Genomic DNA, 25,340 nt, shown 5'->3' with positions numbered 1-25,340 from the left:
ATTCATTATTGAAGATATGAATGCCATTATTGTTCATGGGAACCATTACATTGTTCTGGAAGTTTCATAATTTTTATGAAACAATTGTCGTTCTGTAATTGCTTATTAGGACGTACTATTGCTACCGTCCTTCTATTCTGTTTATTTTCTATGTCGATAGCTGTATCAAATCTGTTGTTATTGTTAAGAATATATTGTTAAATTATTATTCGCCGATATACAGCAACAATAACTAAGGTATCCAAATTTGGAGAAACAATTTCATTAAGCAGTAAACAAATTGCTAAACAAATAAGTTAATCAAGTGGGTGGACAGATAAATGAATGAATGTTGCTGTCCTGTTATTGGCTTTTATGATAGGTGTTACAAAGTCAACAGAAGGACAACAACAACAGCAACAACAAAAACCAGAGAAATCACAGAAAATATGTGAAACACAGGAAATTCATGGGAAGGAAGTATCAGGAGGTTATTTGACATCTCCCAATTATCCATTCAGCTATCCGTCTAATCAGGACTGCCTTTTTAACATCACTGCCTCTGCAAATTTGGTAATTCATCTGACTTTCACTCATTTCCATCTGGAAGACCGTATGTTACGCTCTAATCAATGCCTTAATGATTACGTGATCGTTACTGTGGTGGATTATCAGGGACGTGAACATATCGGTGAACGTTTCTGTGGTAATCAACTCCCTGAACCTTTGCATACCATGCAAAATTCCGTTTATATTCGCTTTCATTCTTCACATACGAACGAATACTCAGGTTTTCGACTACGTTATCAATTCTTGACGGAAGGTTTACTTTCATTCATTATTATTATTTTTTTAAACTTAAATTTATGTGATAAATTCACATTTTCATCTAATTCTTAAATTTTATCTTTTTACCATCAATCATGAATCTTTCTCATCCTCTCAGTGATCAAGATATCGATTATTAAAAAAGAACAAATTCTTTAAGATAGAATTTTTTTTAAAACAATCTCACTTATATTAAAATTTTATAATTATTTTTTTTTTTAAAAGTTCAAATGAAAAATCAGAGTAGATAGTTGAAGAAAAAAATTAGGAGTAAAATGATGAATGAGAATAAAACGTATAAAAGAGTTAAAGATGGCGGAATGATGATGAAATAACAGAAGTGGTGAATGGAATGATTTGGAATGTAAGAATTGAAATTTCTGAAAACATTCTTCATTTTAATATTTACATACTTTTTGAATTTAGCACAAATTAACAGCTGGAACATTCTAAATCCATGTTACATCTATGCTTTTAATAAATGTTGCAAATGATTTTTGATTACAGCGAAATGAGCCATTAAATTTTACAAGTTTTTTATACAAAATGCTAAGGAACAATTTAAGCTTGTTCAATTCTCCATAATATCCAGTTCAGATAAGTTTTTCCCTGTTGAGTTAAAAGTGAACTCTTCCTGATCTGTATCTTCCATCCTTTTTTTCTCAATTCTCAATACTGCAACCGATATATAAGTTTAAACACATCGAAGTAGTAAATACTGATTGACATTTATATTGCATTAGCAGTACTGGATAGTTACACTTATTTCTTTTGATTGTTTTTTAGCAATTAGTGCGAAGAATTCACAAAAATTAGTTACGCATTTCACGGTGATATTACGCTACGAACTGTACGCTTCTATTAAAGCATCAAGGATGATGAAAACATCAAGATTAAGAACATTTCCGAATACTTATTTACGCCAAATTGAAAAGTACATGAATATAATTAAAAACTAAGAGGATTAAAAATTTTCCTTCTGACCACCATACTCGTCATTTTCATATTTCATTATTTTTGATTTAAAAATTATGATCAATGGTGATAATGGTGATGATGAGGAACACAAAATAACTGTGATAGCAATGATAACTCGTCGAAAATGATAACAGTGATAACTTTTATCTTGTTGATTAGTCATTTCTACAGTAATATTCTCCTTTATTAATATTAGCAGTACCGTTCCCTATTGTTGGAATTTAAAAAAAAAAATGAAAAAAAATTTCATTATAAAAAGGTAAAATAGCCAAAAGTATCTCTTCAAAATGAATTTCATATATGATTAATTTAAATTAAAGTTATAATTCTTCAAGTATTTCTTTAATACTTGGTTTTCCAGAATCAATATTTGAACCAGCTAGTAGTTATTTCGACGATGATCTAAGATATCTGAGATATTGCGGTGGGCATAGTAATACAAAGACATTCAATGGTGAAATACGAAGTCCTGGTTATCCGTCATTTTATCCAAAAAATGTTACTTGCAATTGGTTGTTACGTGTGGATCCTGGTAAAAAAATATATATACGTGTACAATATCTGGAATTATCATCGACGATGGGTTACTATTTTATTTAATAAACTAATTTCTGATGGAGAACTTTTTCACCAATCAATAACTGATACATATATATATATATATATATATATATATATAATGTATTGTATCAATTACTAACTATTTAATCAACATTTTGATTTTATCTGATAAATTAACTTCTGATAAGGAATTTAATTGAGCATTTTCTTATCAACAACTGAAAGATGTATTTGTAGCGGAATGTGATAAGGCATCAGTGTATATAATAGATGGTTATCGTCATGACTCAACAACGGATATTGTTAAGAAGGATGATGCAAGTCAGGTGAAATTCTGTGGCAGTCAACTTTATTATACGGAGGAAGGTATGAAGTCATATATGTCCACCGGAAATCGTCTCATCGTTCGGTATTATCTTATTTCCTCCTTTTACTTGATTTAATAGTAATCTACCATCCGGAAATTTTCATCTATTATCCAATGAAACAACAATAATATTATTTAATACTTAAAACAGTACTTAAAGAGATATTATGTTTCTTCACCTGTCTCTTATTAAACAAAACATATAATAGAATTAATTGATATATAACATGTTAATTAGCATTAAATAATTGCAACTATTTTTTAGATTTGTAACAAAAGATCATCCAAGTCCATCATTGCTAACAAAGTATGAGAAACAGGGTAAACCCATTGGTTTCCGGTTAATATGGACTGAAGTTGAAAACATTTTACCGGAAGGGAATGTTTGTCCGGTACTTCAATTTTTCCTTGGAAAAATTTTCATATAAAAAATTGGAAAAAAATTTATATTTATCTCACCTAAAATTTTACCTTAATATGTGATCATATTACGGATAACTGCTAGTTAGTTATTTTAATTTCCAAAAGCTAAGTTGAAATAAAAAGATAAACATGATGATAAGAAATTGATAGGGGGAGAATAGGCACTGATAAGTGATTAGAATTAGCAGAACAATTTAAATAAATGACATTTTTGTTAAATGATACGATGACATTAACATTTGTGCTTGAGATGCAATTATGCTAGCAATTACGGTAGTTACTGCTTCTAGTCGGAAATAATTCTGAGAAATTGAATTAAAATACTTTACTGAAACTCAAAAATACTTAATTGAATAGTCATTCTCACCTAGGTTAAGTTTTTATTGTTAATGAGAATTTTAAAGCATTTATGATTGACATTTAAATAGACGTATATGTAGCTTATTCCTTGGCTTTTAAGCGTCAAATTGACATTTCTTTTGTTCTTCAGGAATAAACCCAAAGATTTTTCATCATGAATTTAAATTTATTAAAAGGATATTGAAATTTTTAAAGACAATTTAATGACATTAATACAAAGCAAAAAGAAAAAAATTACAGGGCTTTGCTTGCAAAGGTGGCGAATTATGCATTGATGACGGACAGAACGTTTGCGCAAGTCGAACGCAATTATGCATCGATAAATCACTCATCTGTAATGGTGTATACAATTGTGCTGAAAATGATTATACGGATGAAGAAGACTGTAAGTTACGTCTCTTCTCTCACTTATTTAATGTTAAGATTCTAGCATAAAATGTAGCATAGTTTCAAATATAAACTCTGAAAATATGTTCACGGAATTTCCAGAAGTTTTCCCAAAATTTCAATTACACATAACGACGCAATTAAAGTTAAATTACTGAATTTTTTTTTCATTAACTGCTTACTTTATTTTACTTAAAATCAAAATTAACTGCTTACTTTATTTTACTTTAACTTAAAATCCTTTAATGTTAATAATGAATTTGAAGAAAAAATATGAATTTTCGTTACGTCTCATTGCCTCATTAGAAAAGCGGTAATGTCCTTCCTAAATTTCAGTATCCTTGTTTGATATTAAAAAACTTGATGTAGATCAATTGATAAGAATAATATCGTATCCATTTATCTGCATTTGTCATTTGATATTCTTAGGCTATTCTCAACATATTATCATATCAATATGCTCACTAATCTTCCTCCTGATAATATTCATCACATCGGTGTTTCTGTGGCAACGAAAAATTAGGCGACGTGTCGAAGAACAAAAGCGTAAACGTCTCGAAGCTGCAACAATGGGATCAGCCTCTTTAGCGGACAGTAATGGGAAAAATGCGGTCATTTGGGAAGCAACAAGGTGTTCCTCGATGAATGTTGACCCTTCGTTGGACATTCATCACCTTCATCCTGGACATTATCGGACTCACTGCCATCATTATCACAGTCAGCAAAAGCAGCACGAACAACAGCAGCAAAACCATATAGCCCTCTCCGAGATGAATACTTTTCACTCAGCTTTATTATAATTTAAGTTATGATTAGATTCAATTCTATTTTAATGTAACCCTTATCTTACACTCCACAAATATTTGGCTACACAACACATTTCACACGAAAATATTTGTTTTATCCAAAACTTCATAAATGAAATTTTCGAATCAATTCCAGCACGATTTCGTCCCTGTCTTGTAATTTCAATCTTTCATTAAGGCGCTTTAACCAAGTTTACTGTTTTCAAGACCTCCTTCTGCAGTAATAATTTATTCTGATGCTCAATTTGCTATACTTGGAATAGCATGCATGCAATCTAACAGTTTTAGTTTCAATGAAGCAAATTTTATTTTAAACAAATGATTGTTAACAAGCAGAAGCAACGATAAATTCTTTCGAAACAGAGTTACACATCATAGTGAGAAAAAAGACAATCTAGAATTAAAAATCTATATCATCAAAATAATTCATGATTCTGGGATGCATTTTGAAATCCAGATTTCATTCTAATCACTGAGGTAGATTTTGTAACACACAAAAGTCATCACTACTTTGCTGAACACGTCCGGTCATCATCAGTAACTCAATGCTTTCCGGATCCCTAATAGCATCCTTGGTAAGCACTTCCACTGCGCCATTTGAATCAACTAAAATATCATCTTCGATACGCATACCAATACCACGAAACTCACTCCTTACTTTTTCATTGTCATGTCGCACGTAAATACCTGTAAATAAAAAAAAAAAAAAAAAAATCATCATTTTCATTCATTTGACTCTTTCTTATTGTCGTCAAGAGCATAATGATTCTAGCTTATAGCAAAATCTATAATAACTTTACCTGGTTCAACAGTGAATGCAACTCCTGCCTGTAAGGGAATATTGCGAGCCACAGAGGCAGTATCATGCACATCCATTCCTAGATAATGGCTGACATGATGAGGACAAATTCTATCTGCTTCCTGAAAAAAAGAAAATTACAAGTTTATCAGGTGACGGCTCGGACTTCTTTTATTTATTGATTACATTTGCACTTATCTGACAAGTTTTTTGAAAAATATTGGAAAAAAAAGGAGAATACTTACATATAACAGTTCCTCCTTTCCCATATTACTCGGAAACATTCCTACTTCAGAAAGATTTTTCGCAATATATTCGATCATTGCTAAATATATATCATTCAGTCTTAGTAACTCAGTTTGTCTAAGATATTCTAGGAGACGGGATTGAACGTCATTCAGTGCATCATAGATAGCTCTTTGTGGAACACTAAAATGACCAGAAATCGGGAAAACCCGCGTGATGTCGCTTGAATAACCTTCATAATCACAACCAGCATCGACAAGCATTGCATCACTACTACTGATAGCCTAAAATTCAAATTTTAAAAATGAAAAGCATACAAAGAAATCAAATTCATTGCAACTTGAAAAAAAAAAAACAAAAATAGAACCTTATTTGCATCCAGATAATGTATGATATTAGCACGATTGCCAGCAGCTACTACCGGTGGATAAGCAAGACCAGCAGCACCACGACGTCGCATCTCTAGCTCTAATCGTCCGACAATTTCATTTTCATTACTAACTCCTCGACTTCTTGCTATCATTGCATTCATCGATTGTGCTCCAATGTAACAAGTTTGACGCATCAAATGTTGCTCAACTGACGATTTAATCCACCGCAAGGCATCAATATGTTCACGTACTGGCACAAACGTATTACACGCTGACAGCACCTTCAATTCGTTCATTCTATCCACTCGCTTAGTAAATTAGTAAACATACTACAATCTCGACAAAATTATATATATTCGACGAAATTATACTAGGATCTTCCAATCCTAACACACAATAAGACTGATTAGACGAAAAAACATATCGCATCGAAGTTATCAATTTTTAATTCAACTGTTGATTTTTCATAAATTTACCGACAATGTGTCAAATGAACAGATTAATCAAACTGAATTACGAGTTGCTATTACAAGCTAAAGAAAAAAAAAACAAAAAAACAAAAAGAACCAGGAAAACAAAAAACAAAAAAACCATCACCAGACAACCTCTACTCAATGTCAGGATGATGTTTCAAATTTCAAAAATTCTAACAAGCACATCATTAAAAAGTTACCTCAGGAAGACCATCCCTTACTGCATGAATTGTTGCAGCATCATATGAAACAGCGCAATCAACAGCATTTAATACTAGTTTTTGTAAGTCAGGAATTAGTTTATTTCGATCTTTGATTTCATCTAAACCACTGATATTTGCAATTTCAGTGGCACTTAATCCAGGACCTTCCCATAATGCTTGCTTATCAGAACGTTCTAGAAAAAAATACAGCAATAACATATGGACAGTTAAAAAAGTAAAGAATATTACACCTGCTTATTAATTAATATCTAAATAACTAGTCACATAAGAAATGAGATTAAGGGAATGATAACAAACCTTCTATATATAAAATTGATTTCGATTTCTGCTCTGATTCAGCTATTATAATGAGTACAGCGTCCGGCTGATTTAAACCGGTAAAGTATCGAAAATATGAACACTGATGGAATGGATATGGCACATCAGGAGCATAGAATTGACGTATAGCGGATCGCATAACCACAACTACACGTTTATTTCTGATTCCTGATACTGTATGTCGTAATTTGTTCACTAAATTGGAACGACGTTGCGTATACTCAGCAAGACTGATTGACTGCTTCATTGTTGTTACAGTAGCCATCGATGATGAAGATATCTTCCGAAAACATCGACATATCCCACCTATCATCTTACAAGAAAAAGAAAACCTTTTTCCCAAAGAATCAAATGATATGATAGTCTCGGATCCTACAAAAGGATAGTGTTCGAAACGGAAAATAGGTGATCTGGACGCCGATAAGCAAAAGCAGCAATGTATTTAAACCATCAAACGACACACTTCCACTGAAATCTAAAAATTTCCATTGATCAAATATTTTCACCAAATAAATTCATGGAATTTACATCGACTATTCCTGTGTTACAAATATATGGAAATAGCACTGTGAATAGAAGAATCTATGAAAAAAAAGCTAATTACGGAGCCGATTAAAGCCGGCTCAATACTAACATAGATCAACCCAACAGCAATGAATTTCTTGACCTTCCCACAACAAAGTTACACGGTGCAAAAGAGTCAACAAACCACAAAATGTCGAGAACTCTTTTGCAACAACAGCAACTAAGTTTTTGCACTGAACTAAGGTCTTCACCGTACCGAATAAACCTGAATGTGCAGCCAACAAAAAATCTCCACAATTAAACCTCATGAAATAATGCAGAACTAAGAATATAGCATAAATAACGTTTCTCCAACGTTGCAACCTACCACACAATTTCGGTATGTTCTCTCTAGAACCATATAATTTGTTCAGGACTTAGAAATTAAAGTTCTAAAAACACGCACTAAATTAAACTGAGGCACCGTCGTGGAATTATAAGCACCAGCAGCAATAAAAATTCGCAGCTGCAATCAAAATATTTCAAAAAAAGCAAAAGGAGGAAGAAAATAAGTACTGATTGCGTCAAGTGTATAGAACGGTTTATTCCGGTATAGTAACAAGATTCATTTAAAAAAAATAATCACAATTTTGGAGCTAAATTCTGCCTCTTCAGTTCGTTACACAGTGTTTTCTCTTTCTATTTTTTTTTCAAAAAACAACCCGATCGGATATTCAAATGAAATCCCTATTGAATGTGTAATATTCACAATGCTACCATATCAAGGAAGAAAACGGGAAACTTGAAGTTGAGAGAAATGAAATTCAATTCAAGTAAAACGTGAATACGTATATATAAACGACTAATAAAGGTAAAGGTAAGTGCAAATGACGCTGACGAACAAAAAAAAAAATGGAATTACAAGAGATGCGCAAACCATCAAAAATCAGGCTGAAATTACGAAAAAAAAAAAAAAAAAAAGAAAAACATAAATTCTCATAAAATCTAATGAATGCAATGAGGAAAAGGAAACTTAATAAAATATAAGATACAGTTAACAGTTAGTTTAGAGGAGATTGCAACATTTGCCATGCTTAACATAACACACACATACTCACATATATATGCACTTATAGAGCATGAATATGATAATTACTAGCACTCATAGTGAGGCGACAGCTAATTCTTCCGTTTAACTTTTCTTCCTCTTTTACAATAAACAATAGTAATCTACGACGCGCTCCAATGTTGTGGTCCACCCCCGTATGCTTTCTTGTGGCCATGTAACGGTATCTGTTGTGACATATATCCCTGTGTTTGATACACTTGCGGCGGCGGTGTTGCTTGCGCACCTCCTCCTAGACGATCCTTTGCATTAGTCGAACTTCCGTACTTATCCAATTGTTGATGACCCTGGTAGACCTACAACAATAGCGAATAACCACAAATAAGAAATATTATGCTCAAAATAGAAACCGATGACTAGCCACAAACTTAACAGTTTTAATGTCAGAAATTTATATATTCCTCCAACCTTTTGCTGTTGAGAAGAAAGACGTTGGTCCGAAAGGGAATCCTCAACATTTTGTTGCGCAAACATTTGGTGATTTATTTTATGCTGTCCATTTGTAACATTTGGCAACATAAACGAGAATGGCAGCTGATTGATTTGTGGATGATAAGCAGCCGGTGGTACCTGAAATAACATGTTTTATTCTAAAAAGGTAAAAGTTATTTTCGTTGCAAATCAGGGAACTGAACCATAGGAAATCTTTGCTTTCAACGGCATCTTAATATTTCCATGAAATCTTATAAGCTGATTCTAAAATACAACACAAAACACCACAAACTTGAAATATCGAATTGATGTGATTGTGCTGAGGAAGTGTAAAAGCAGCAGCTGGTGGACCACTGAAACCTGGCGGTGGAGCGACCGCAGAACTGTTTACTGTAGCTGAATCACGTTGTTGTTGATTACCCAATATACCAGAGCCGGTTCCGCTTGCTATTGTACTGTTTGCTGCTGCTGCCGCAGCAGTTGCCAAATAAGCCTAAAAACTACACATGAGGAAAAAGGTCATAATTTTAGATATTTAAACTGCAAAACATCAGTCATAAATGCTTGCGCGCTTTAAATTAAACAGCATTATACTTTCGAGAGATCAACAATGCTAGGATGCTGGTCCGGTCGCTGCTGATGTTGTGACTGAACTGGAGGTGGCGGTTGATTTTGCTGTTGTTGTGAAGCAATAGCTGCTGCTGGAGGCAACATTGTTGACAAGGAGTTCATATCAAATTGCCCAACTCCTGAAACACAGGCCAGAGTTAGTTCACTGCTAATGCTTCCTTCTTAGTGACCTACAAATTAGTAAACACTAACCAAATGGATACTGCACCAACGCTGCAGCATACTCATCTTGTCGTACTCCTGCCATTGGACTGTACATATTTAGGTATGGATAATTAGCATACGGCAATTGCGTTGTAGTGTAAAGTGCATGTGGTGCTTGCTGCAAAATTATTAAGAAGTTAGATTTGAAAAATCAATACCAATAACTTAGTGAACGCTAGAGATTATAACACATTCAAACTAAATCGAATGTCAGGTCAATATATTCTACGTATTTAAAATCATTATACATATTGAGTCTATTATTACTTACCTGCTGATGATGTAATGAAAGCGGTAACTTCGCCGCATTTCGATTATCAGATGCAGGATATGACATACAGGATGTATCAGCATATGATAAGCCGGATGTAACTGGCTGACGCTGAATTGGGTTTGCTTGATGCACTGCAGGTGAAGACTGAGGCATAGAAACATTACCGTTACCAGTTGATATCTGAAATGATATTCGAATTTACGTCTTATGTCATAACTTCTTCCCTTTATAATCTTGTAAATCCTATATTTTTGACACGAATTTCTCAACTTATCCTTCTGTTTAAATGACATCTCGCTTCTGCGCAATTTTCTTCCAAAGAAAAATCACAAAATTCGATAAGAATGTTAACGAAGCTAAATGTCATAGAAAACGAAGCTTTCTATGAAGACAAATAAATAAACTTTGATCAAAATGACAACTTAGTTGGGAAACTACATCGAAATATATACCTTCGATTGTTGTGAATTCAATGACGATGAATAATCACCTACTTGGCCATTTGAAAGCATGGATGATGAGTCCGCGTTCATTTCAGTCTGAAATAAAACTAATGTTTTGAAAATAATTCTATCTGTGCCTACACACCCACTTCCTAATATTACTATCAGAATGCTGGGCTAGGTAATTTGAAACATGTTTTTTTTTTTCGAATAATGAGAATTGAATGACCATGATATACGCTTAAAATTTATATTCCTTGAGAAATTTCACAACGATATTCACATATAAAGTGATATAAATGATGAATAAATGAGGACAATGTGGAGAAATCCACACGCCTAATCCTATTATTTTACAAAAAACAAAAGACAAACATACTACTTTGGCAGTATGGTTATTCAAGGGCCGTGATTTAGCAGATGCACTGTAGACATCATCAGCATGCTCATCACTTCCCGTTGCTGAATCAACATGAAAACCGAACTGATATTCGGGTAACGTTGGGCCATTTGCTTCTCCGGATACAAATTCCACAGTATTTGAATGGGTAGTATGCCGAGAAGCTGCTCGCGGAACTTGTCCTGCTTTCGTATTTTGTAAGGATGATTTGGACATTAAACCTGAATGATTTGCACTTGATTTCGTAGCAGGAGCAGTACCACCAATTCCAAGATCATTTTTCAACTGTGCAGTCCAATCTGCTGACGTATTTGTCACAGTGGTAACAGCTGCATTCGCTCGAGATTGTTGTGATGCCCCTGCTGCATGCATTGTCGTTCCCACAACGGAATTTGTTGATACAGATGCATCATGCCCAGCTAATGGTGATGTTCGAGTTTCACGTCCTTTATCTATTTCTTCTGAAGAAGCTGATAATTGACCACTTGTTGAGACGAGCCCACTGCTGAAACAAGTTTTAAAATCAAGTGCTGAAAAATAATCTGAAGAAAAAGAAGCCATTACTTACTAGGATCGCATGCAAAAAGCAGCTTACTAAGAAAATATGCACCCAATTATATTGCTAATCTGTTTAAGGTTTCTTCATAACTATATGCATGCCATTCTTGTCAAATAATTTTCGTTTCGTATGAACAAGAAAGAACAATTTATAGTAATCATTATCGGAAGTTCAATGTTTCCATACATATGAATTCTAAAGATCCCATTTAATTCCAAATGTTCTTTTCATCAGAATATCATGAGCACTAAAGAACTACTTCGATTAGTTACGAAATGCATTAAATCGTAGAAAGTCAAAAAAATCCAAATAATAAAGAGTACTTCTGATAAAGTGAATTCACATTCTCAAGTTGTGATTGTCCCAACGCTGGTGGTGCGCCCGTTCCAGAGCGACCCAGAGAATTTTTTAACGCATTTTCTTTTACTTTATTAGTTCCGGAAGCTGCAACAGCAGCAAATGACACTGGTCCAGAACTTGTTATCGAGCTCATCCCAGCGCCTGTATTCACCGTAGGTGTTGTAGTAACTGGTGGTGTGGTACTACGTGAAAATACCAGTGTACCGTGTTGCTTCTGAAGGACTGAATATATTTCTTAAAGAAAATTTTAAAACCAGAATAGAGTAATATCAAATTTTAAGAGGAAACCGAAAAAGTGGAGCTATATTTAACAATCATACGAATAACCATACCCATTCCGTATCTTCAGCGTTATCGTCAACAGCAACTGCGCTTGCATTTTTCCATTCCTTACTAGGGTCTACCTTCAATGCCTGCGAATTATCCCAAACGTTACTTGCTGTATTACTGCCAAGCTGTCCTTGAGATGACGGGTGATGATATCCACCTCTATATGGACGACCACCGCCACGTCCACCTCGATAACCATTACGCCCTCGTTCTACTCCTCGCCCTCGTCCATATCCTAACAAAATGAATTTTTTGTATACATTTTGTATTTTTATATGTGTGGTGTTTGCAGCTATAAAAAATCCAATAAAAAAAAGCAATAATAAATCCAATAAAAAAGCTTCAAAAAGAACCGCTAAATATTAACAAATTTCACATTTCCATTACAATATGACTTATATTTCTTGAGAAATTATGCAACGCAAAATATGAGTTTAAATACACAAATTTTGGCATTTAATGTCGTGGTTCCATTTCTACCTAACATGCGTTACTGAATGGGTGCAAAACTCAGTAAGACTAGCAAGAACTATCCTGCTAGTATTAGTTACCTCAATAATAATAGTGATAAAGATAAACAAGAAAGAATACTAAAAAAGTGCTACCAAAATTAGTCGATGTTCTTGTACTGTTAATTCGGTTCCTATGAGAATTTGATTCCTCATGCTTTAATTCCTCAGCTTCGGCTCGTTTTGCTCGCCTGCTTTTTTGTTCTTTCCAGACATTTTCATCTGGATAATTATCTTCCAAAATGGCATTTACTGCTTCTTGAACATCGTTATTATTATCGTAAAGAGCAATTTCAGCTTGGCTTACGGTACATCTTGTTGTCTCCACTACCTAAAATTTGCGCATTCAGTATTCAAACACCAGACTTGCTGATGGGAAGATTTGATTATTCAAAAACCGTACCTTATGTGGAACACATCGCAATGATTCTGCAAGGATTCACTACAGGTATTAATTACAGAGCGAAATTAGCCTCGAAATCACATAAGAATACTAGTAAATGATTTTTACCTTTTTCACAAGCTTCTGTATATTCGCACGATCATCATCTGTTATGGACAAGTCCTGGGTTAATCTGGCAAGCCGTAACTGGTCTTGTGTAGCACGGATCTTTTGATCGCCTACTTCACCTTTGCCGCCCATTTTATATCAAATTCAGCAACTGGAAATCAAACCTGAAGTGATTTATTTGTGGTTTTATACCACTTATACTTTTGAACATCGCCAAACATGAATCCAACCCAAAAAATCCACCAAATTTCCGAAAAATGGAACTTGAAGACAACATATTTGAAAAAAAATATCAACAATGAGTCTTCTTGTCTTGTAATCGATTCAATCGACGAAAAAAATTGATGATATCATATGATCACAGACAAATATTATTAGCATGTCCATTTTATTATCTAGCAAAAATAATCTCAATAAATGACTTTTAAATCCAATGCTGAAATAAATTCTACCAAACAACGGAGAAAGAGGTGTTTACACACAACAGAGCCATGCATTATGCAAATTGTGGAACACAAGTGCATGTGAGTGATGTTATATCTTGTTTGAATGTCCACATGATCACTTCGACGTACGAACACGTGAAAAACCCCGCCCAATCTAGCGTAATCACCAAAGTCATCTAGCCCGTGTCCAGTATGCAACTGCTCTCTCTCTCTCCCCTTACCCATACTGACAGATTCCTGAATTTATCAAAGTTATCGCTTTAAGATCCGTAGCAAAGCTATAATTTTAAACATCTTTCAAATAGTTTGCTTTCCACTGCTACAGCACTAAAGCAATCTATTCCACGTCTTTCACACGTTTTACGGATAGCTCCACGTGGTCTTATACGTGATACACGCGTTGGCATAGCGTTGTTTTAGATGGCTTCATTATAGTCTATTTATTAATGGTTTAAATTATCATTAGTAAAGCGTGAATTCATTAACGGTTACTTATTTGTCAAATTGAAAATTACCATTTAAACGGATTGGGAAATTTTCAAATCTTTCTACTGGATTTTGCAGTGATTGAGTTATTCTGTTTGAATAGCCTCTCTGTACCAAATGATATCTCCCTAAGTGTGTCTCCCCACGTGTCTCAGTAAATGTCATGCAACAGTGAAACAATTTGTAAGAAATTTCCTTAGATTTGAAACTTCAGAATATCCTGTCATTGAGTAAATACAAATATTGTTTATTCTCATCTTCTGCTGAACATTCGTAGTGCATAATTCTACTTTCGCAAGCAGAATTATGCACTACAAATACACGAAATTATGAAAATGAAATTTTACGACAATGATTAAAATCTGATAATAATAATTTATTAGAACCAGTATTAAGTTGGTAGATGATCATCCCTGAAGATTACATTTCAGTAAGATATACTAAAACTTATTACGCCTTCGAAGAAGTTTCGTGTATTTGTAGTGCATAATTCTGCTTGCGAAAGTAGAATTATGCACTTCAAAGAAGAATGTATTTAGAAAATTTCAAGAATGGAGCTAACAAAAATTCGAAAAGTTGTATTCATTATGTTCAGCATTTCAGGACTGATTCAGTGAATGGCTATGAAGAAGCAAGCATCTCTACTTTCATTTTTCACCAGAAGTCCAAATCCGAAAAATGCGTTGCAAGATGAATCCATCGGAAATCAAACGGTCAGCGAAATTTTAATCCATTGAAAAGAATCTTATTATCCATTGAAAAATTGTATTGAAAAGGAAAAAAAAAATGAATCTCAAGTAAATAAAAGAGCAATGTTCCGATGAAAAGAGTAGCTCTAAATTATCGATTCGCAACTTAGTCTCTCCCTGTAGATTCGAAGGTTATCCCGCCTACCTGGGAGTCCCCATCTGTTCCCACCTTTTAGAGATCAGTTAGAATAAAAAAAAGAATAAATCAGCAGAGAATTAGAAGAAATGTAAAATAAGAAGGAAATAGCAAGTTATTTTGGAAATTGAATTAATGGTCAGAAATAAATTTAAGTAATGTGAAATGAAATACTGATAGAATGAGCTATCAAAATTAAGGAAATTATTACTCGACTCAGAATTTCTGGTTAAAAGGACTAAAAATCAGCATATATTCTATTGGTCACATACTTTTTAAATATATTTAGTTGCAGTGCAGTTCAGTACTTCAAACTTTGAATTCCTAATTTTTGTGTTTTATAAATAAGAATTTATGAAACTCGATATTTTGCAGACCAGTTCTACTCCTCCCAAAGTTTCAAAAATGCAGAAGAATATTAATGGGGACAATGATATCCGGATGGAAGATGTCACTAAAAGTGCTTAATTTAAATTATTTTAAATAGTTTTTAAAAGACATTAGCATACTAGACTTATTTGAAAAAACGGATTTTGTCGACACTGGAATTATAGCTAACTTTGATTCATTTCCATTATAAAATTTTACATCCGCAAAAACGCAAAAAAAAAAAAAAAAGTTTTTCATGCAAATCTACCAAATATTACAGTTGTTAACATGACTTATTTATTTTGAGATAGACAGTTATTCATTAACTAGCAGTACGTAAAATGTTTTAAATTAATCATTTACCTACTAACATTTTTCATCTAGATTTAAACATTAGTTCTGCACAAGTGAAGAGACTAAATTTAATGAATCAGATAAATTAAATTAAATTTTTGAAGTTTTAAGGTCTTTTTCAACTAATAGGTTGTATTATCCACAATACTGGTGTCTTAGATTTGATGAAAAAAAAAAAAATCTAATTTATATTGTATGCATTCATTGAGGTCCACATTCGAAAAGACCATCAAATGAAGAGCTATCATTAGTGAAAAAGTCATGCAAAAAACGTCGCCGTGTGGTGGTTTCATCAGATTCAGAAGATAATGATGTTGAAATGATGGATATGAAACATAATGAGGAAAATATAAAACAAAGCATAAGATATAAGTCGGTAAGGAGCAGTTTGCTGTTCAAATGGTTTATAAAATTTTTCATTACCGAATAATAGTAGTTGAAATTTTGAGGCGAAAAGTAAATTGTAAAAATAAATTCGAGTTATTGGAATTAGAAATTTTGACCTTAAATACCTTGACAAGAAGTTACTTTGCATTTGGTTCGAAGCGTATTGGAGTTTCATACATTAATTATATGGATCTAACATGAAAAAAAGAAAAAAACTTAGGTTTGAATTATATACTAATGACTAGCGTAAAATTTGGTTCAGAAACTGTTTTTTTTTTTCTTTTAGAAGTCTCCTGAAAGTGAAAATAGTTCTTCGGAAACCATATCTTCAAAGCATGATGTGAGCGAGATGGCTATATCGTTTATCAATTCATTTCGCGCCACAGAGCAGGTCTGTGTTAAGTAACTAATTGATTCTTTTAATAAACTGACAAAATTACTCATATTTATTTCCGTGGATCCTGAGCAAAGTTTAAAATAAAAGATGCTTTAACTAAAGTTCTTTCTCACATGAAGTCAAATATACGCTGAGTAAATATTTATAAAGTTTTGTGAATGCTGAGCAAACACTTATAAAGTTCTATGAATATGTGTTCTGAACCATCCTACATTACTAGTAAAGATTCGAGATTTTTAGAACGTGAAGTAAACGAAATTTTCCAATTCAAAGTCCTCAGGAATTTAATAAATGTTAGTTGCAATTAATTTTTTAGTCATATGTATTTAGGATTCATCTGTGTCAGCATCAAAATTAGATCGTTCAAGTGATAGGGATATGCCGGATGAAAACGCATCTCCTGCATGTTTGGATACTGAGACCGATGTTGATTCTATGCGGTTTCCTCATTTAGACTTCGATTTTCTTCAACCAGATCGCATTCGGGATGCAGATAAACGTTTGCGTAGTCATCCAGATTATTGTCCGCGTACTTTATTTGTACCGGATGCGTTCATGAAAAAGCAAACGCCGGGTATGACTTCCAGCAGACTATAAAGTTTGAACCAGTAAAATTTGCAGATTTAGAGGACTAAAATAATAAAAATGATGATATAGATTTAGATTTCGACCGGCTTTCTTATTTTTCATAAATAACTGTTTTATTATAAATGATGACCTTCGAAGTATTTTTAGGACATCGACAGTGGTGGGCAGCTAAGTCGGCTTATTTTGATACAGTATTGTTTTTTAAAGTTGGAAAGTTTTACGAAATGTATCACATGGACGCTGTAATTGGAGTCGAAAATTTAAACCTCAATTACATGAGAGTCAGTTAAATTTAACTGATTTAATAAGCTATTCATTGGCTCATTTCTAAGTCATTTTTAATGAAAGCCAAACTTGTAAAAGAGGTTGTCAAAGTTGGATTTCTTCAGGGTAGTTTTGCGCATTGTGGATTTCCAGAAGTTGCTTACGGTCGTTTTGCTGATCAGCTGGTTAATCGAGGATATAAAGTTGCCCGTGTGGAACAAACCGAAACACCAACGCAGTTGGAAAACCGAAATAAAAGCGAGAAAGTTAATGACAGAGTTGTGAAGAGGTATGATTTAATATAAATAGTTCACTGTTCCGAAATCTTTTTAACACAGTCGATCTCAATTCACATTATTTAGCTTCAAAGTATAAAATATCAGTTATAAATTTTAGAATATTTTACATAATTACATTACTAATTCTTATTGCTTTATTATGTGAATTAGCTTTTGCTATTTGTTCTCGAAGAAATTAATATAATTTTTTTTGCAAATTTGATACTTCTGCATGCACAGTGTTTTGCTTTCTTATGATTTAGAGAAGTGTGCAATATTACTACCTCAGGCACTCGGATATACGGAGTACTTGATGGAAATGATGATGAAAACATTATAGATGTGATGGACACAACAGCACGCTACTTGTATGCTATAGCTGAAAGGGTATTTGAATTTTAACAGTAGACTAACTTTCATTACTTTGTTTTGATTGATTAACTAGCCCAAATAAATTATTTTCAGGGTACGGAAAATGTAGAATATGGTGTCTGTTTCATTGACACTACCGTTGGTCGATTTTACGTATGTTTTTGCCTAAAAACCTAAAAAGTCGAAAAAAAAAAACTATATTACATTTTTCAAATTATTACGTTTTATATTATATTACGTTTTCAAATTGATATCTTTTAGTCATCTCACCTTTTTTATCTTTTAAAAAACCATTTCAGATTGGCTGCCTCTCAGACGGCAGTAACCGTTCTGCTCTGAGGACATTATTTTCCCATTATCAGCCAGCCCAGGTTGGTCCTTGAACTTACTACAACAAACATTTTTTTAAATTAGATTCTGTTTTATTAAAATCTTTACAGATTTTATATGAACGAGGGCGAGTTTCGGCATTAACACTGATCATATATAATACTACTGTAAATGCTGTGCCAAAAGAGGCGCTGGTTTCGAAGAAGGAATTTTTAACATCCGAAAGCACTTTGAAGCTGGTAAGGATTATTTCAGCATATAGAGAAAACTTATTCGAAATTTTTTAAAATATCCAACCTCTCTTCTTTTTATCCTGTTATAATGCTTACATTTATGTTGTTATATTATGCTTATTTTTCTTTTAAAATAATTTGGCAAAACGAAATTTGTATTATAAGCTGCTAAGATAAACAACTTCTGCTTGGAGTTAGTCAAGGAATATTGAGGGAATTGAAGTTAAGAATTTATTACAGTTATCAAGTGATAAATACTTTGGCGAATTATACGATAAGTGGCCTGTAGTTTTACTCAATATGATCGATAGAGATAGTCTTCCCTTAAAATGTAATCCTACATACGATGCATGCGTCTCAGCTTTAGGAGCTATTATTTGGTTTGTTCATTCAGTATTTCATATTCATAGCCAGTCTATTGAAATTCACTATAGTTTGTTTTTTTCTCCATCTTTTCGATATTTGATTTCTTGTAAACAATTAGATTTACTCGAGAAATCTCGTGATGAAATTTTTTAGGTAGAAAATACTTCAAATTTCAGGTATTTAAGGAGATGCTTTATTGATGTTGATATGGTTTCAATGCGAAGGTTTGAATTATACAAACCTTTGAATCTTGAGGGAGTTCTAGAAGATGAGGTTAATTTATATTGTTACCTTTCCAATCAGTTACACCATGCTTGCATACTGATCTTTATTTCTATAATTTTTTTGTAATTTTGACTTCTTTCTGATATGGTTTCAATGCGAAGGTTTGAATTATACAAACCTTTGAATCTTGAGGGAGTTCTAGAAGATGAGGTTAATTTATATTGTTACCTTTCCAATCAGTTGCATTTGCAACAAATTATCATTATGATTTTTGATGTGGTAAAGTCTGATAAATTTGATATCCGGCAAAATCTGAATTTTTTTAAGAATGAGAGTGATGAAAAATATTGGAGTGGACGCCGCCTTATTTTGGATAGCCTTGCTTTGAAACATCTCAATATCATCCCGCCTATTAGTTCAATGCAGAAATTTACACTGTGCGATCCAATTACAGCAAAATATGCGCTTTATAATGTTATTAATAAATGTATTACACCGGCAGGTATGTTTTGCCGAAATGTTTGGAATAGTAGCAAAAATTTCTTAGCGAATATGCTACTTATATTTTACTTTCAAAAATTCTTTTTTGTCTCTGTTTTATTTTTTCAAACAGTTCTGCAATTGATTTGTAATCAGTTTCAGGTAAACGTCTTCTTCGACAGTGGATTTGTGCCCCTGTTTGCGATCGGAAGATCTTATGTTCACGACAAGACGCAATCGAATGGCTTTCTAAAGCGAGATTGAAGAGATTTATTGATAAAGCCGTGGAACTGTTACGCAAAGTACCTGACCTGGAACGCTTAATTCAAAAGTGAGCTTTATTCTTTGAGATCCAATAGATTTTATTGGAAATATGTTTTTTCTTTTCCAGAATACACACATTAGGATTGAAATACCGAGCGGAAGAGCATCCTGACAGTCGTGCACAGATGTTCGAAACAATGCGTTACAATAAACGAAAAATTCGAGATTTGATCCGAGCACTAGAAGGTTTTGAGCATGTACAGGATCTTCGTATAGAATTTATGAAACATTTTGGCAAGAGTCAGGAAACAATGTATGATTTCAGATTGCAAGTGGCAAAAATTTGATAATGTAAAAATCACTTCAAATCAGTAAAAGTTTGCTGAAAACGTTTCATTTCAAAGTCTTAAGATTAATTTCAAAGTTAAAGTATATGAGATTAGTTAGCATGTTACTAAGAATAAGACCGTTTACATTTTGTTACTCTTTTGATTTGAGTTGCATTCACAGTTAATTTCAAAACTGCTTAAAATTGTTCATTATAATAAGATTGATTAATGACGAAAGTAGGGATTAAGTTATTTTTGTTTGATTAAATATAAATGATGACATTTATCAAATCAAAAGTTATTTTAGTCCTTCATTGTTGGAACGTTGCTTTGGTTATCGGTTTCCCGACATTTCGGAAGATCTTCAGCATTTTAAAGTTAGTTAACTATTCATTCATCTTAGTTTTGTGAGAGAAGTCATGATTTCTATAATCAATCTGTCTTTGTTCTTGTATCATCCTGTTCTCTTTTAGAACTTGAGTGTGCTTTATGAGCTACATTCCATAGCATTGTATGAGAAGACTTTCCATATTTTAGCTAATTAACCCAGCTTCTTCTGATGCACATTTTTTCCACTGCACATTGATCAGAATCGAATTATTTTCGCTACATTGGGACCTATTTAGTTCCATTTCTGGTTGAATTAAGTTGTTAGAATTATTTCTTTAGCTGTTATGGTAGTGTTAGTTTTTTAAGATATCGATATCATTAACTCATTGTAGAAAATATTTCCTTAATATGCTTTATTCTTATGTAAAATTTTTGAGTGCATGTTATCATTGAGAAGCTCCTCTTTTCATATCTCAGTTTAAATGTGACGATTGCAGAGTGCATTCAATCGTGACAAAGCTCTAGAAGACGGTATTATCGTACCAGAAAAAGGTATAATTAAGGAATACGATGATGCGATTAGTAACGTAAAGGAATGCATCCATGAATTGGACTTGTATTTGAATGTCATCAGGAAGCAACTGCATTGTTCTGTAATCTTTTTGCTTATCGTGAAAATGAATAGTCAGGAATTATATATTAACGCTATCATTTAAAAATGTAGAAGTCATTTGTTTTCAGTTTCATAACTATTAAAAGTTTTCAAATGTTTCCAGAACATCAATTTCTTTGGTAGCGGACGATCTCGTTACCAGCTTGAAATACCAGAAGAGATTGCTATGAATTTGAGCCATGAATTCGGACTTAAATCCTCTCGAAAGGTTAGACAATGTTAACTAAATTCCTCTTCTCCGTTGTATTTCCCTCCATTTATTTGGTGTCATTTTTCGAAATAGGGATACAAACGGATGGTAACGGATGAGCTGGTGAACTTAGTTAAAAATTTGGACGAAGCCGAAAATCAGCTTGATATCTTACGGCATGACATCATGCGGCGTATATTTGCTGATTTTGGCGACAGGTTGGTCAGATTTTTAAGCAAATGATGTTACTCGATTATTTCGGAATAATGGAATTGATTTCAGATTTGATTTCAGAAATGAATGTAAGTACATGTTTTATAGCTATATTTCATAACAGTAGGGTAGCGATATATTAAGCTATTTCGATCTTTGCTGGCTTGGGACTGGGACTATTCAAAACAATGATCTAAGGTTATATGGGCAGTTCGGTGAATTTAAATCACTCTTAGATACTTAATGTTGGTAATCGACATGAATATGAATTTTGATTTCGCGCGAAGTCACACGGCAGCGGTGAAACCGTTGAGAGCTGGAGACTAGTGAATTGTGGTGCATCTTAACACGCATCTCATTTTCTTGTTCATCGTTGCTAATCATGACTTATGATGATAATTATCTTAAACTTAAGTGAATACATGCAGCAGTAGTGTGACATATTATTTTTACACAGACTATTTTTGCAGATTCTGTGATAATAGAGTGCGGTTATTTCTTCGATAATAATTTGACATTTGCATTAATCTGTTTAACTTTGAAACTTTATCAGCATCCAATTGATATAAATTAATGGGCCGCAAAAATTTACAGTTTCAGAAAAAAATTTCAGAAAAAGAAAAAAAATATGAATTATTAATATAGGGATAATAGAGAAAATGTAATAATTAAATCAATTTTTTGCATTTGAAGATCCACCAAATGGACAATGGCTGTTGAACGAATGGCCACATTCGACGTACTTCTTTCTTTAACTCGTTATGGTCAAGACTGTGGTCTAAATATGTGCCGTCCACAATTTGTTTATGATAGTAAGCAGGTATAAATTTATTTGTTTGTAGATTATGATTTATAAACTTATTTATTTATATTTGTGGTGTTTGCAAATAATCGAAATCTAGTTTTGTACTAATTTATAGAAAACTTGAAAATTAAGTTAATGAGTGGATGTTGAAATTGTTATTTATAAAATTACTGTTGCATTGAATGATTAATCTTTAAATTAGTCGTTGATTATATTTCCAGCCTATATTAGAAATTAAGTCTGGATATCATCCATCGCTTGCTGCGATGGCTGCTTCGGGCAGCAGTTTTACATACATACCAAACAGTGTTTTATTGGGAGGAAATGAACCACCAATAATTCTGCTGACAGGTCCAAATATGGGTGGGAAATCAACACTAATGCGTCAAGTTGGTGTACTGGTTGTGCTTGCTCAAATAGTAAGTGCTTTTTGTTAGCTGCAGAAAAATACATATTTATAATCGGGATCTGAATAAAAAGGTTTGCACAGTATCGTTTTATGTAATATTTGGTAAATATTGCAGATTCAGTACACTATTTCATCCTGATGATGTTTTAGTGTCATTATTTGTTAAAGATAAATTATTACCTGTTAAAGATAGAGGGTCTTTAATAAGGTTAGAAATTGACGATCGTATTCAGAAATTTTTTATTATTTTTATTACTTTTATTTTTTTAATAAAATTTTTTGTTTTTTGTTTTTTTTTTAGTAAAAAAAATAATAAAGTGTTTATTTTCTTATCTGAAAATTTTCAGGTTCTACTAAGTTTTTTGTAAAATTAGTCCTGAAGATTTTCAGCGTTGCCTTAATTTTAGTTTCGGTTATTATTTTATTTGAACTGCAAACTTAGACCAAGTTAAAATTTCCAAAGTTATTCGTTGTTTTTTTTTTTTTTTTTTTTTCATGTCTCTCCTTATTATTTAAAAAATACCGCATTACTGTATTGTAGGGTAGCTTTGTCCCTGCGAATGAAATGAAACTCTCACCAGTTGATCGAATATTTACAAGGATGGGTGCAGGTGATCGAATTACTACAGGTTGACATTCATTTGGGGTTTCAAAAATTTTAAGACATTAGTATTGTATTTTCAAAGTTATATTTCAGGGCAGTCTACTTTCTATGTTGAATTATATGAAACAAATTTGATTTTGCGAAATGCAACCAAACATTCTCTTGTTATAATGGATGAACTCGGTCGAGGAACAAGGTTACATTAGCATTTTCATTTATATTTATCGTAATATTTATTACGTGATAATGTTCATATTTTGTTCTCTTCTTGCTAATCTAGTTGTATATTATCCATTTACAAGCTGTTAGGATTTTATTTGCTTCTCTTCCAGTTATGTCATCTACTTTAATTGAAGTCCTGATAAGTTCATGATGCATGTTAGTGATTATCGTATAGCAGTTTTGTGATTTTTAGAAAGCTAATTTTTTCTATCAAAATTAATACTGTTATAGCACTTATGATGGCACCGCTGTTGCATACGCAGTACTGCTAGATGTAGCAACCCGGCTGAACTGTCGTACTTTTTTTTCTACTCATTATCATACTTTGTGCAAAGCAGTTGAAAATGTTACGAGCATTAAGGCAGCACATATGGTTGGTTTTCTATTGAAAATAGCAGTAACAGAAATATCTCTGCAATTTTAAGTTAACTTTCCAAAACTAATGACTGTTTGTTTTTGATAAAGCATTCATTATAACTAATCATCCTTCATAACTTGATTGTATGTCACCACGGTTTTAAAGTACCGTTCTCTTATAAAACACCGATATCTAAGCTTAAACTTATTGAAAGTGCAGCTATATTACTTTTAGCCATAGAAATACATCCCTTTGGGTGTCCTGTTATATTTTCGGTTTCATGCCGATGTTTTTTTTCTGAATTTCTATGCTTTTTGTTGATTTTATTCATATCACACGAGAAATAATTCTTTTGGGAAAATATTACAATTGAATAGTGATACGTTTCATCTTAGTTATATAGTGGTAATATTATATTATATAGTTATATAATGGTAAATACCGTTATAATTCTGTTAACAGTTATGTTTTATATATATAGCAGTTTTGTTCGTTTTTCTTTAATTTGCTGAAATTTAAATTTAGGCACTTTTTCAGGCTTGCATTGTTGAAAATGAAAGTGCTGAAGATCCAACAATGGAAAATGTTACCTTCCTATATACACTAGCCGATGGGATGTGTCCAAAATCTTATGGATTTTTTGCTGCTAAAATTTCTGGTCTCAAGGCAGAGGTATTTGAATTTTTTTGTTACTTTATGACAGTTTTTAACAAATTTTTGTGGAAATGTAGTTGAGCATTTAAAACATAAGCTTCAGGTTATTCGAGCTGCATTTATTGCTTCACGTCATCTTGATGAAAGAAAAACACGAAAGGAACGTATGGCGGAATTACGAAAACTTGCACTGAATAAAGAATGTAGCACAGCACAACTTAGGGAAACAATTAATTCAATGTTCATTTCATCATGAAAATTTTTTGGAAGACAGGTGTTTTTCCTATCTAGCTTTTAGAATAATATTCATTTCATTTTTCTGTTATTGTGTTTTGTTATTTGTTGAAATACGTCCTTATTCTTTTTTAATGATTCAGAATCGCGCACCATTCTGGAAACACAAACTTAGTTAACCTAATATTCGAAA

At 32.8% G+C, this 25,340-nt stretch overlaps 4 protein-coding genes across 5 annotated transcripts; 2 read left to right on the top strand and 2 right to left on the bottom strand.

Annotated features, from left to right (window-relative positions):
• Positions 1-324: 324 nt before the first annotated feature.
• On the top strand, positions 325-4,683 carry Bma-sol-2 (CUB domain containing protein; the record flags this gene model as incomplete). The annotated part of the gene is made up of 6 exons (XM_001899781.2): positions 325-802; positions 2,147-2,368; positions 2,584-2,755; positions 2,979-3,105; positions 3,737-3,881; positions 4,313-4,683. The coding sequence occupies 6 exons, from the start codon at positions 325-327 to the stop codon at positions 4,681-4,683; spliced, it is 1,515 nt and encodes a 504-aa protein (XP_001899816.2).
• A 475-nt stretch (positions 4,684-5,158) lies between these two features.
• Positions 5,159-7,433, bottom strand: Bm5415 (the record flags this gene model as incomplete). Of its 2 annotated transcripts, none has more annotated exons than XM_001899780.2 (6): positions 5,159-5,376; positions 5,490-5,610; positions 5,734-6,018; positions 6,102-6,386; positions 6,779-6,975; positions 7,100-7,433. In XM_001899780.2, the coding sequence occupies 6 exons, from the start codon at positions 7,431-7,433 to the stop codon at positions 5,159-5,161; spliced, it is 1,440 nt and encodes a 479-aa protein (XP_001899815.1). The 2 variants fall into 2 exon arrangements, with proteins under 2 accessions (XP_001899815.1, XP_042936075.1); XM_043080141.1 differs by having other exon boundaries at positions 7,100-7,259.
• Positions 7,434-8,854: 1,421 nt separating this feature from the next.
• On the bottom strand, positions 8,855-13,534 carry Bma-pqn-59 (UBA/TS-N domain containing protein; the record flags this gene model as incomplete). The annotated part of the gene is made up of 12 exons (XM_001899779.2): positions 8,855-9,046; positions 9,159-9,320; positions 9,475-9,675; positions 9,777-9,931; positions 10,005-10,134; positions 10,288-10,470; positions 10,743-10,829; positions 11,113-11,638; positions 12,016-12,266; positions 12,385-12,617; positions 12,988-13,222; positions 13,403-13,534. The coding sequence occupies 12 exons, from the start codon at positions 13,532-13,534 to the stop codon at positions 8,855-8,857; spliced, it is 2,487 nt and encodes an 828-aa protein (XP_001899814.1).
• A 1,417-nt stretch (positions 13,535-14,951) lies between these two features.
• On the top strand, positions 14,952-25,169 carry Bma-msh-6 (MutS domain III family protein; the record flags this gene model as incomplete). The annotated part of the gene is made up of 27 exons (XM_001899778.2): positions 14,952-15,047; positions 15,595-15,679; positions 16,152-16,318; positions 16,616-16,720; positions 17,057-17,300; positions 17,462-17,595; positions 17,704-17,867; positions 18,120-18,243; positions 18,322-18,381; positions 18,528-18,599; positions 18,669-18,797; positions 19,032-19,171; positions 19,334-19,430; positions 19,710-19,884; positions 20,025-20,193; positions 20,254-20,439; positions 20,763-20,832; positions 21,283-21,438; positions 21,562-21,666; positions 21,742-21,866; positions 22,555-22,681; positions 22,888-23,085; positions 23,617-23,704; positions 23,773-23,875; positions 24,133-24,274; positions 24,797-24,931; positions 25,017-25,169. The coding sequence occupies 27 exons, from the start codon at positions 14,952-14,954 to the stop codon at positions 25,167-25,169; spliced, it is 3,549 nt and encodes a 1,182-aa protein (XP_001899813.2).
• Positions 25,170-25,340: the final 171 nt, after the last annotated feature.

Source organism: Brugia malayi, assembly GCF_000002995.4.
Source record: "Brugia malayi strain FR3 genome assembly, contig: Bm_v4_Chr3_scaffold_001, whole genome shotgun sequence".
Taxonomy (NCBI): domain Eukaryota; kingdom Metazoa; phylum Nematoda; class Chromadorea; order Rhabditida; family Onchocercidae; genus Brugia; species Brugia malayi.
Note: the sequence above shows the minus strand (reverse complement) of the source record. Positions and strands in the feature narration are given on the sequence as shown.